Here is a 14,081-nt window from a genome sequence, read left to right as displayed (position 1 = left end):
GGGAAATTTCATAGTTTGATTTCCAACTGCCCCACTTAAAATCTTAACTTCTATAAATTATAAAGTACTGGACGAAAACCAAAAAAAACTTATTTTTTTCCCTGGCGGATTTTGAACGGTGTTTGCTGGCAACTGCAGGATAATCTTGGCAGGTTGTCCAAAGGCGAGAAGCGAGCACAGGGGGTACCCAGTCTCCGCGTTGCGGTCGGAGCAGCGCGGGAAGCCTCCAGCAGATGGCGCTGCTCGCCCGGCCGGCCGAGTGTGCGATTGAAAGCGCAAGGGGAAACGGGCTCTGCGAGCATTAAGTGCGCTGCCGTTCCACCCTCTCCCTCTCTCTGTGTGTCTGCCTGCCTGCGTGCGGGAGGCAGGCTGAGACTCTGCCCTGCGGTTGGGATGCCCGCTTGCCTTCCCCACAGCTCCACAAGCATGGCAGTCTCGGCGAGGCGCAAGGGCAGTGCCCAGCCACGGGGCTACCTGTGGCTCTGCATTTGCTGCGGGCTGTACCTTCTGCCGTTCGTTCTGTCTGCGGCCGGGCTGAGCCCAGCGGGCGCCTGCATCGTGCGGCAGCCGCACGGCGGTGGCGGTGGCGGCGGCGGCGGCGGCGGCGAGGGAGCCGGCCGGCTCGGCGATCACACCCGGGAGAAGCGGTCGGCTCCGCGGCAGGACGCGGCTCTGCTCAGCACCTCGTTCATCCTGCGAGGAGACGCTTCGCACAACCAGGCGATGGTGCACTGGACGGGAGAGAACAGCAGCGTAAGTCGGCAGAGAGCCGGTCGTAAGCACTGCGCGGTTTAAACTCTCCGGCTGTTAACGTTATTTGACAGGTATTGTTGTCGAGCTTTGGGTTATTGGGACATCCCGGAACTCGTGTGTGTAGCGTGGGTTCCCTCACCGAGGGCAAGTGCGCGCTGCAAACTTCACTTCCGTGCCGCCCGAACGATGGGGAGCGGCTGGCCCGGGAGAATGAGGTCTGCCTGCGCTGTACTGTACTTGTGAGCATTTGATTGACCTGTCCGGTCGAGCCCGATGCTGGAGCGGGGAAGAGCTCCTGCGTCACCGGACAAGTTTGGGGCATTTGCTAGATCTGCAACACCGGTACGGCGCGGTGCTGTTGGTGGTGGTGACTGCACCTTAAATAACTAATTGTTAAAAGTTCATTTTGCTCTTGGACGGAGCTGTGTCCATGCGGAGGAAATGGTCGTGCTCTGGGTGCCTGGTCTGAACTTGGGTGAAATGCACATGTGCAGAGCTTGTCGACAGATACAGTACCAACATCACAGGAGCACCTCGTTCACGTGGAAAAGGGTGAAAGTAAAAGTGACGCTGTACGTTACCTACAGCTAATTTGTGACAAACGTGTTCGGATGTTGGTTGGTTAACCAACCAGAACATGTTGCTAAGAACACTTAAAGAAAAGTAATAACTCGCAACATTGAGGTTCAGGACTCCTGTTCTTATTGAATTTGCCTTTCCTGCCTAGCTGATAGAGGTGGTGATTTTTATGAGCTCCAAGTGTGGCGCCACACTGGTATTATTCAGGATTCCCCACACGTGGGACAGTAATTACATCATACATCCTAGAAGCTGAACAGATCGAGAAAGACATTTCCCCCCTTTTTGAACCTGTCAGATCTGTTGTTATTGGAAGCCACCCTTTCTAAGCTGTGTGGCAGGTCAGAGGAGAAAGTAAACCTGGAATTTGTGACAAAGTCCGGAATGCGGGCAGAGAGAGACAATGCAAACTGTCCGGTTGGATAAAGAGAAAGCTATAAATGCATTTTCTGGGGATTTAGAAATGGCCAGTCAATAAAAGTTGCTGTAAGCAGAGATGAGCACGAGGGTGGGGTGCCTGTGTAATGCTGTTGTCTCAATTCTATTAAATCTCTGCATTTTGCTACAAAAAATAAACCGGCTTATGAATTGAATTTGTTCTCAACTCAAGATATATTTATTTGGTTGGCACTTGGAAGATAAACCCAGAGATGGACTGTCTGGTGAGTTTATTAGCGTACAAACAGATCCAAGAAATCATATGTGGCATTGCACTGTTCTTCAGTTTTAAAGTGCGTGGCTGGAAAAGAGACATTCCTGGTAGTGGACAAAGTAACGCCATATCCACGTTCACTCTCTATTCAGCAAGTCTATTGTAATTTCCTGTACAGACAGTAAGTTGTCTTTATTTGTTTCATCTATGTTTTCCCTTCACTAGAAGCTGACATGCACAAGCAACGCACACAAAATGCTGGAGGAACTCAGCAGGCCAGGCAGCATCTATGGGGAAAAAAAGTACTGTCAACGTTTTGGGCTGAGACCCTTCATCAAGTGTCTAGTTCCATAGAGTACTGAGTTCCTTTTGGTGGGCTATTCGAATTGGCAGGTCTTTATGGAAAAGTCAAGGCGTGAATGTCAGTCTATTCTATCAGGGAAGGTGGGAATTACAAATGACTTCAGCTCTCTTCTCATCTGGCAGCCTTTGGAAAAGCTGGTCTTAGGTTCCTTGGCATACACATCACCAAGGATCTCACGTGGTCTGTACATACCTACTGGCTGTGTGATGAAAAAGGCATGACAGTTCCTCTTTCACCACAGACAGTTGAAGTTTGGTATGGGCCCCCAAATCTTAAGAAATTTCTACAGGAGCACAATTGAGAGCATCCTAACTGGCTGAATCACTGCCTGGTATGGGAACTGTACTTCCCTCAGTTGCAGGACTCTGCAGAGAGTGGTGCGGACAGTCCAGCGAGTCTGTAGTTGTGAACTTTCCATGATTTAGGACATTTTCAAAGATGGGTGTGTAAAAAGGGCCCAGAGGATCATTGGGGACCTGAGTCACCCCAATCACAAACTGTTCCAGCTGCTACCATCTAGGAAACGGTACCGCAGCATAAAAGCCAGGACCAACAGGCTCTGGGACAGTGTCTTCCTCCAGGCCATCAAACTGATTAACTGGCGCTGATACAATTGTATTTCTATGTTATATTGACCATCCTGTTGAACATATCTATTATAAATTACTATAATTGCACATTTAGACGGAGATGTACCGTAAATATTTTTCTCCTCATGTACATGAAGGATGTAATTAATAATGTCATGTCAATTCAATTCAATTCCTTTGTCACATGGAGTTGCTTTCCCCCCTTGTGGTGCTGACACAGTTGTACAACTCTTCTGAAACAAAACTGACTTAGCAGGTCAAACATTCTGAGGGAGCATTGAAATAGTGTTCAGGCTGCTGGCTGAGGACTGCGAGGAGCTTGAACAGGAGAACAAACATCTTTTAGACTGCAGGGAGGGGAAAGGTATGAAGAACAGAAGGCATCCCTGTCCACACCAAAGTTATCAAGGTAACAATTGAAAAGGGTCTGGTGCAAAGTTATAATTACTTTCAGTTGGGAATTGAAAAGAAAAAAGTAGTAAATTAAAAGAGGAAAAGACCAGCATGAAATTGAGAAGTGGTTCTCTGAAATTCAATATTCAGAGAGTGCTTCAGCTCACTTAGAGGGAGGATGAGGTGCTGTTCCTCTGTCTTACACTGCAGCAATGTACAAGGCCAAAGGCACAGAAAATGAATTGTCTGCTACTTTGTCCTTCATGCTGCCCCATCGTCCAGTGAGGTTGTTTCAAGAGTTCAGTTGGGGGGGGTGAGGTCCTCAGATGGAAGGGTGGGGAGGGGCTGAGTAAAGAAAGTCAGTTGAGTCTCAGAGCCAGGCTGGAGAATCATGCAGGAGGTTAAAAAGTCAGTGATGTTCTGTTGAATCATGGGAAGGTACAAGGGGTCACAAGTGGTTAAGTCTGCAGCTTCAGTTAGTTACGAGGTCTAGTTGTAGTCGTTACTATGGCATGAGTTCATGAATTAGTTCTTGAATGGGGTTCTACCTAAACCAGAGATTGTTATGGGGGTGTGCGGTGCATGTCTACTTAACTTGCTCACTGATAGCAACATCTCTTTATCGGTTTCTTATGCTCAGGAGACAGTTAGCTAAATTGCAGGTGTTCTGACAGTGCTGAATGACTAGCACATTGCATTCTAATGTAACCTAGACAGGGCTCCAAATGAGTGTTGTATGGAAAATTACATCTTTGCTGCAAGTGCAGTTTGTAACTGGAAATACACAGCAGAATGTGTGGAGTTGTGCAATTTGACCTGGAAGTCATTGCAGTTGCCTTGGGGCAGTGTGATTTTTCATGGGCATAATAGTACATAGATGGAGTTATAGGAGTTTATTAGTATTTTCCCTTCCTAGCAAGAAAACAGCTAAGGTTGGATTTTCCAATAGTTCCTTGTTTGCAAATGCCTTGCCTGCCAAGTAAATATTGGAAATTAATGGCCACAATGTACTTGGTTTTCCAGCTAATTGATGTAACAGAAAGTTAGAGTCATGCCCAGGACTCATATTCATCCCTTTGTCTCTGCAGTCAACTAATTTTAATAATGAATGAACTATTAATTAAAAATGTTGAACCCTTCCTGATCCAGTCTATTCAGCTTTTCTTGCCAGCCCATTTATATCATGTTAGCATTTTCACACATCTCTTTTGCCCTCTTCTCTGCTATATCTTTCTCTGCATGTTAACAAGAATTGTAGATGACTGCAGTTTCTAGCAAATAACATTACAGCACTTTCTATTACGTCTACTTTGTCTTGCACAGAATGTTCACAAGACAAACATTTTTAAAAAATACTTGATTGTGTTACTATTTTGACATTTTTTTTTTCTGTCATAGAACTATTTTTATGTTTCTCTTTATAAGTCGAAGCATAAATAAATGTTTTCATTTGCCTATATTTTGACTTTATTTTTCATTGAGGAGATTAGTTAATGCTGTTACAAACAGCTCGGAACATTTAGAGTCAGATTAGTTTTGAAAGGATGTGAAACCTCATGCACACTTTTATTAAGTGTTGAGCAGGTCGATGGACTTATCTCACCTGTCCTTGTGAGGCTCGTGTGAATTGCATTGCGGAGGACCAGTTCGAAGGCAAGTCCTTAGGAGTTCTTTCAATTAGTTTGAAATTTCTTTTGAAAATGGCTGCATTTTAAAAAAAAGTTTTTTTTCCCTCCATATCTTGGTCCTGGGAGTGTTAAATGAGATGAGAGAAAAAAAGATTATTGTTCATTAATTTGAGTACCAGTGTTTTAGAGGCAGCATTCTTATTTAGAGTGAAATCTGGAATTATTTTGTGTGGTGAATATCACCTTATAGACAGTGTATTGGAGGTTGGTCAGTACATGTGGATAGCAGAGATTTTCCATTCGTAAGCATAAGACCAAGATTAGCTGCAGCCTTAGCTTGGAGCCAGATGTGTTCTCAGATATAAAATGGCTGTAAATTGAGGAGAGATTATTAGAGGTTGCCAGAAAAGAGGGAAAGAAGGAAAAGAGATGGTTCCAGCCACAAAATCTTTGCCGATGCTAAAACTACCCTTAGCTCAAGAGTCTGTCAAAGCTGTTAAGGTTTTACATCTAAAAATTATTGATGAAATCAGTTAAAAACCATTTTTAAAAGATCACCTAAAGCACTTTCAGTGATTTAAAAATATTAAACAAAATACAACTATTCTAATTGCGGCCGTACAATTCCCACTCAAACGAATAAGGTAGTAAATCCTGGTCTGTGCCTACCCTTGTCCGGAATCTCAGACCAAATTTCCCAATTTAAGTCAAGTCAAGTCACTTTTTATTGCCATTTCGACCATAACTGCTGGTACAGTACATAGTAAAATGAGACAATGTTTTTCAGGACCATGGTGCTACTTGAAACAATACAAAAACTACACTGAACTACGTAACACAGCACAAGCCTACACTAGACTACAGACCTACCCAGGACTGCATAAAGTGCACAAAACAGTGCAGGCATTACAATAAATAATAAATGAGACAATAGGCACAGTAGAGGGCAGTAGGTTGGTGTCAGTCCAGGCTCTGGGTATTAAGGAGTCTGATGGCTTGGGGGAAGAAACTGCTACATAGTCTGGTCATGAGAACCCGAATGCTTCGGTGTTTTTTGCCGGATGGCAGGAGGGAGAAGAGTTTATATGAGGGGTGCGTGGGGTCCTTCATAATGCTGTTTGCTTTACGGATGCAGCGTGTGGTGTAAATGTCTCCACACCATTCCTGCATGTAGTGAGTGATCAGAACTGCGCACATACTTGTGGCCTAACCCAAGTTTTACATAACAGCAAACCGACTTCCTGACTTTTACACACAACACTTCATCATATGAAGGCAAGTGAAATTCAAGAAAAAAATGTGAATGTGAAAATCTGAAATAAAGATTAAAAAGTCAGCAGGTTGGACAGCATCCACTGAAAGGGAACTGATTAATGTTTAAGATCCCAGACAAATTATCGGGTGAGGGGGAAAGAGAGAAAATAGTTCTGACAAGGGGTCTAGGGCGTCAAATGTTATATGCTTGGAAATTGCTGCAGAAACTTTGCCAACAACTTCTGTAGTCCTGACACTTGTCCTGAAAATGGCTGTATGTTCTGTGTGGAGTAACTGGCAGATTCTAACATTCCCAATGTGTTTGAGCTTGCAATAGAGAAAATAATACGTTGAGTTTTCTATTTTAGCTGTACTGCAGGTTGAGGCATTAGAATATGCCCTGGCAAGAGAAGGCAGATGGGGTGATAGAGAAGGTGTATGATACACTTGCCTTCATATGATGAAGTGTTGCGTGTAAAAGTCAGGAAGGCGGTTTGCTGTTATGTAAAACTAGGGTTAGGCCACATGAGTATGTGTGCAGTTCTGATCACTCACTACATGCAGCAATGGTGTGGAGATTTGGGAGAAGGTGCAGAACAGCTTCACCAGAACGGTGCTTGGATTAGAGAGTATTAAATTTCAGGACAAGTTGGACAAACTTGCATTGTTTTCTTGTGAGCATCAGAGGCTAAGGGGAGATGTGATAAAGTTATGAGAGGCGTAGACAGGATTATAGTCAGAGCTCTCCCCCCCCCCCCCATCAAATACAAGAGGACATTGTTTTAAAGTTGGGGGAGGGATTAGAATACTTGAAAGGTGGCGTACAGGGCAAGTTTTTTTTAACTGGGGCCTGGAATGTACTGCCAGTGGAAACAGGTGCAATAACACCATTTGAGACATCTCAACAGGTACATAAACAGCCAGGGAATGGAGTGATATGGACCATGTGCAGGCAGATAGGATTAGTTTGGACTGGAATTATATTCGGCCAGATATCATGGTTCCTTTCTGCACCGCTCTGATTTACCACCTTATTTGATTTATTACATTTGGCCATACAATGCTGATTAGAAGTTGTTTGGCAACAAAAAACTGTGTATCTAGCAAAAATATCACTTTTAATTTCAGAGAAGTAACTTGTACATCATGCCTGCAAATTTGCTGTGTAACTGTTCAGTGTGCAGTATAATTGAATTCAGTGCTATGAAATGCAGTTTATTCTTAATGGATTATAAAAGCAGGTGAATGTGGTGAATCAAAGTGTTTGGAAGTATAATTTATATCTCTTAACACTTGCACAATTTCCTTTTCTGTGTGAACATTATTTCTCCGTAGCTACCCCTGCTGCTTTAATAATGGTGTGACGGGAAACTCTTTTATGTGTGGTAAAAGGTCAAAGTTGTGATGGCGTAGCAGGGTGAACTAACAGAAAATTATAGTCGTCTAATTTTCATTGGTATTAGAGGTTTCTCTCAACAAATCCCAGATATTATTACAAAAGTAAAATACCGCAGATGTCAGAACACTGAAATGAAAACAAAATATTTATGATATTCAGCAATTTTGAGGTACCTGTGGAAAATGAAATATTGTTAATGGAGTTTGATGAATTCATATGGAGACAGCATGGAAACGGAGAAACAGAGCCTTCAGACAACTGGCAATCAAGTACCCGCTGAGACTAATTCTACATACATCCCTTTCTCATGTTCTCCACGCCCTCATTAACTCCGCCATATTTACCGCGTACCTGTGCTCGCTAGGGGCAGTTCAGTGTCAGTTCCCTACCGACCAGCACCTCCTTTGGACGTAGAAGGAAACGGGAGCCTCAGGAAGAAAACCAACCCGCCACATGTAGGATGTGTAACTCCAGACAGACAGCACCTGAAATCAAGGCTGAGCCCAGATTTTTGGCACTAGGTGCAGGTGACACAACTAGCGGTGCCCCTATTTAAGTCCGTGCAGGTGATCCACAATGGTTACCAGTGAGTATGTGAAACTTTTCAACCACTGATTGGTAGAATAGCAGCTTGTTGTTGTTTTTCAAGCCTTGGATTGTATTACCTAATTTCCCACAGGTAGCTTAAGGCTGGACAGACATAATAGAGGTTGGTGGTGAATTTTGTTGTTCATATCATTTCTTAAGGGTGTTACAGCCGGGGGTAGTAACTGGGGACAAACTCCCACTGTCTATTAAATGCTCCAATGCTGTGCGCTCAAGTAGCCTCTGGCAACCAAGTCCAGTTCCTGGCCTTCACATGTGAGGAAGGCTTCGGGAGTAAACCCAAGGAAAAATCCGGAGCTGGAGCCCCTAAGACAGTCTTACGTTGAGTTCAATGCTGACTGGCTTCTCCTGTGATGCTGCTGGTACCAAACTGTATTGGTCTCTCCCGTTCCTTTAGGTTCATCTGATGCGTGGAGAGGGGAAGCTTGCTACCTGGGCAACAGCTTGTTCTCCGTATGGTACGGCGCAGGCTTGTGTATCTAGACAGCTAAGACACAATATCCATGGTCAACTATGACTGATGGAGGCCCTCACTCATGTCTTTTCTTAGACAGATGGTCCTCAATATATGGGCAGTGATCCATTTTGACATATCAAGGATATGTTGATGAAGATACGTTTGGTATACAATGAAAGAATTGCCAATAGTAAATTGGTTTATTCTTGGCACGTGCATCGAGGTACAGTGAAAAAGTTTGTTTTGCCTACCATCCATACAGATCATTTCATTTAAACAGAAAATTGAGAGAGAGGGAAAACAATGCAGAATACAGAATCAAATGTTACAGTTCCACGGAAAGTGTGATACAGGTTGACATAAGGAACCAAGCCATTATAAAGTAGATTGTGAGGACATGGGTCTATTTTGTTGTACTAGGGGACCATTCAATAGTGTATAACACCTTAAGTCTGATGGTACGTGCTTGCTTTTGCCCAATGGGAGGGGGAAGTGAGAGAATATCAGAGTGGGTGGCTGCTTTATTGAGCAAGAGGGGAGGCTGTTTTCTGTGATCTCCAGAGCTGTGTTTACAACTCCCTGCAGTATCTTGCAGCCATGGACAGAGCAGTTACCGTACCAAGCTGTGATGTATCTGATGCATCAATAGAAATTGGTGAACAAAACACCACATTTTCTTGTTTTCCTGAGGAAGTAGAGGCGATGGTGGGTTTTTTTGGCCATGAAATCCATGTGGTTGGACCAGATGGGCTATTGGTAATGTTCACTTGAGGAACCTGAAGCTCTCAACCCTCTCCAAAGATGGAGATTAATTTGTCACACCTACATCAGAACAGACAGCGAAGCGCATCGATTTGCGTCAATGATCAACGGAGTCCGAGGGTTGTGCTAGGGGTAGCCTGCAGGTGTCACCGCGCCTCTGCTGCCAACGTGGCACGACCACCGCTTGCTATCTCGTGCCAATGTGGCACGTCCACCGCTTGCTGACTAGTGCCAACGTGGCACGTCCACCGCTTGCTGACTAGTGCCAACGTGGCACGTCCACCGCTTGCTGACTCGTGCCAACGTGGCACGTCCACCGCTTGCTGACTCGTGCCAACGTGGCACGTCCACCGCTTGCTGACTCGTGCCAACGTGGCACGTCCACCACTCGCTGACTCGTGCCAACGTGGCACGTCCACCGCTTGCTGACTCGTGCCAACGTGGCACGTCCTCTGCTTGCTAACTGGTGCCAACGTGGCACGTCCTCTGCTTGCTAACTGGTGCCAACGTGGCAGGACCACCACTTGCTGACTTGTGTTGCTGTAGCAGTTAGCGTGACGCATGAGAGTGAAGCAGTTCCCATGACACTGTAACAATACCAGGTGTTCAGAAGTTCAACTCCGGTGCTGTTCTGTAAAGCGTCTCTGTATGTCCTCCTCATGGAATGCGTGAGTTTCCTCTATCAAGTTCATCGTCATTTAACTATATACATAAATGTAACGTATGTAACTGTATAATATATATAGAAATGAGACATTTCTCCGAACCAGGGTATAAAGCACAATATTACACATAACACATATTGCACATGATAACGTTATGAAGGTAAGAATGAAATCTACAGATGACTCACACATAAAGTGTAATAATATTAAATATTGTAATGTACGGCACAGATTAACCGGTGACACTTTGAATACAATCGGCAGGGAGTTCAGAAGCCTAATGGCCTGAGGGAAGAAACTGTTTCCCATCCTGACCGTTCTTGTTTTTATGCATCGGAGTCTCCTGCCTGATGGTAGAAGGTCAAAGAGGGTGTTGGATGGGTGGGTCCTTAATAATACCAAGGGCCCTGCGTACGCAGCACTGCTGATAAATGTCCCCGATGGATGGTAGGGAGACCTCTATGATCCTCTCACCTGTTCTCACAGTTCTTTGAAGGGACTTCCGGTCCGATACTCGGCTGCCCCATACCAGATGGAGATGCAACTTGTCAGGTCGCTCCTGCACCTGGTCCAATGGTGCTCCTGTAAAACACCGTTAAGATGGGGGTTGGGAACCTTGGTTGCCTCAATCTTCTTAGGAGGTGGAGGTGCTGCTGTGCCTTCTTGTTCAGGGAGGTGATATTAATGGACTAGGTGAGGTCATCCATGATGTTAAGAAGTCCAGAATCCAATTGCAGAGGGAGGTGTTGAGACCCAGTGAGGACAGTTTCCCCACCAGTTCCTGGTGTACGATGGTGTTGAATGCTGAACTGAAGTCCATAAATAGCAGTCTGGCGTATGAAACCCCGTTTTCCAGGGGGACAGGACAGAGGGCAGCGCTGAGGCTATTGCATCGTCAGTGGATCGATTTGAGCGATAAGCTTTGGGTGGCCCAGTTTCCTCCCACAGTCCTGAGACGTGCCGGGTGGGTTAATGAGTCATCGTAAATTGTCCTGTGATTACGTTCGGGTAAATCGCGTTTGTAAAAGGTGGCCAGGGCAGTGTGGCTCAGAGGGTTGGAGAGGCCTGCTGTATGCTGTATCACTAAATAATTAAATATCCCAGGCCTGGATGTCTTTGGCATGTGGGAGGAAACTGCAGCATCCTGAAGACATCCACGTGGTCACAGGGAGAATGTACAACCTTACAGACGGTGCCAGCAATTAGAATTAGAATTTTATTTCTTGCATCCATCTCACAGCATAAGTAGTAAAAATCTTTATGTTCGGTCTCAGTTGCTATGTACAGGCGTTAAAGTGGGGAAATGTGGGAGATTATTGCCCAGACACTGAGATTGTATGGAGAATTGTTTTGTAGACATGTATGTACAGTCAGGTATGCAATCAGATCAATGTGTATTGATCAGTCCGATGACCCAGTGAAGAAAGCTGTCCTGGAGCCTGTTGGTCCTGGCCTTAATGCTGTGGTACTGTTTGCCAGACAGAAGCAGCTAAAACAGTTTGTGGTCGGGGTGGCTGGAGTGCCCGATGATCCTCCGGGCCTTTTTTATGCTCCTGCTGCTGAAAATGTCCTGAATAAAGGACAGTTCACATCCACAGATGTGCTGATCAGTGATCAATCGAATGCCGATTAGTGATCGCTTGATGTGTACTGCCCTCTCCCTTCCTGAGGCAATAATGTGCTCTTTTGTTGACATTGAAGATTGTTGTCTGAACTGCATGTCACTCAACTCTCTGTCACCTTCCTGTACTCTGACTCATTGGAGACTTGGCCCACTACAGTGGTGTCATCTGCAAACTTGCCAAATCTGGCCAAACATGGGTGTATCAGGAGTAAAGTAGGAGGCTGAAGATGCAGCCTCTGGTGTTGAGGATAATCGTGGCAGAGGTGTGCTGCCTGTCCTTGCTAATTACGGGTGTTGGTCAGGATGTCTGGGATCCACTTGTAAAAGGATCTGTTGAGTCCTAGGTCGAGGAGCTTGGAGTCAAACTTTCTCGGAATTATAGAATGCATTGGAGAATTGGAGAAAGGCCAATTTTGATGTTATCAGAAAGTATCTGGCCAGTATTGAATGGAACAGGCGGTTTTTTTTGGCAAATGTGTACTTGGTAAGTGGGAGGTCTTCAGAAGTGAAATTTTGAGAGTGCAAAGCTTGTACGTACCTGTGAGAATAATAGGTGAATACAACAGGTTTGGGGAACTTGGTTTTCAAGGGATATTGAGGCCCTGATTAAACAAAAAAAAAAAGATGTATTGCAGGTATAGGCAGGTAGGAACAAATGAGGTGCTTGAGTACAAGAAGCAAGAGAACACAAGTATGAAATTAGGATAGCTAAGAGAAGAGGTTACCCAAGCAGACAAGGTGAAGGAGAGTCCTAAGGAATTCTGCAGATATATTAAGAGCAAAAGGATTGCAAGGGACAAAATTGGTCCTCTGGAAGACCAGAATGGTAATCAATGTGTCGAACCAAAAGAAATGGGAGAGATCTTAAATGCATTTTTTGTATCTGTCTTTAGTCAGGAGACGGACGCAGAGTCTATAGAAGTGAGGCAAAGCTGAAGTGAAGTAATGGACCCTATAGAGATTACAGTGGGGAGGAGAGTGTTTGTTGCCTTGAGGCAAATCAGGATGGACAAATCCCCAGGGCCTGACACGGTGTTCTCCCGGATGTGCTGGGAAGCAAATGCAGGTATTTGCAGGGGCCGCAGCAGGGATAGTTAAATCATCCTTGGTGACCGGTGAGGTACTGGAGGTTTAGAGGATGGCTAATGTTATTCTGTTGTTTAAAAAAGGCTCCTAAAGATAAACTAGGAACTTGTAGGCTGGTGAGCCTGACATCAGTTTTGGGAAAGTAGTTGGAAGGTATTCTAAGGGACAGGATATATGAGTATTTGGATACACATAGACTGATTAAGGATGGTCAGCATGTCTTTGTGCTCGGTAGGCCACATCCAACCAATCTTAGAGTTTTTTGAGGAAGTTACCAGGAAAGTTGATGAAGGCAAGGCAGTGGATGTTATCTACATGCACTTTAGCAAGACATTTGAGAACGTCTGGCATGGGAAGTTGGTCAAGATGGCTCGGTTGCTTGGCATTCAAGATGAGGTAGTAAATTGGATTAGACATTGGCCTTGTGGGAGAAGCTCGTGTGGTACTAGATGGTTGCTTCTTTGACTGGAGGCCTGTGATTAGTGGTGTGTTGCAGGGATCGGTGCTGGTTCCATTGTTGTTGGCAATCTGTATCAATGACCATGGATGATATTATGGTTAACTGGATCAGTACATTAGCGGATAATACTAAGATTGAGGGTGTAGTGGACAGTGTGGGACTATCAATTCGCAGTTGGATCTGGATCAGTCAGAAAAACAGGCTGATAAATGGCAGATGGAACTTAATGCAGTCAAGTGCAGGGTTTTGCACTTTGATAGGACCAACCAGGGCAGGTCACCCAGTGAACGGTAGGGTACTGAGGAGTGTAGTAGAACAAAGGGATCTGGGAATACAGGTCCATAAGTCAGTGAAAGTGGCATCACTGGTAGAGAGGGCCGTAAAGAAAGCTTTTGGCACATTGGCCTTCATAGATCAAAGTATAGAGTACAGGAGATGGGATGTTATGTTGAAGTTGTATAAGAAAGTGAGGCCTAATTTGGAATATGTGTGCAGTTTTGGTCACCTACCTACAGGAAAGATGTAAGTAAGATTGAAAATTTACAAGGGTGTTGCCAGGACTGGAGGACCAGAGTTAAAAAGGGAAGATTGAGTAGGATAGGAAATTAGAAGATTGAGGGGTGATTTGATAGAGGAATACAAAATTGAGGCTTATAGATAGGGTAAATTCAAGCAGGCTTTTTCTACTGAGGGTGGGTATAACTGGAGGTCATTGGTAAACGGTGAAATGTTTAACGGAAACACAAGGGGAAACATCTTTCCTCAGAAACACGAGAGTGTGGAATGAGCTGGTGGTGCAAATGGTGGAT

At 44.7% G+C, this 14,081-nt stretch overlaps 1 protein-coding gene across 3 annotated transcripts in view; it reads left to right on the top strand.

Moving 5' to 3' along the window:
* The first annotated feature begins 266 nt into the window (after nt 1-266).
* sorcs2 (sortilin-related VPS10 domain containing receptor 2) overlaps nt 267-14,081 on the top strand; it is a 729,701-nt gene continuing 715,886 nt past the window's right edge. The window contains exon 1 of one of the 3 annotated variants that reach the window (XM_072255909.1): nt 267-753. In XM_072255909.1, the coding sequence (XP_072112010.1) occupies nt 394-753 (360 nt within the window). In that variant the 5' untranslated portion in view covers nt 267-393. The remainder of the gene's footprint in view (nt 754-14,081) is intronic. The other 2 variants (XM_072255908.1, XM_072255907.1) reach the window with 2 other exon arrangements.

Source organism: Mobula birostris, chromosome 4 (assembly GCF_030028105.1).
Source record: "Mobula birostris isolate sMobBir1 chromosome 4, sMobBir1.hap1, whole genome shotgun sequence".
Lineage (NCBI taxonomy): Eukaryota > Metazoa > Chordata > Chondrichthyes > Myliobatiformes > Myliobatidae > Mobula > Mobula birostris.
This window is presented reverse-complemented; position numbering and strand designations above follow the sequence as displayed.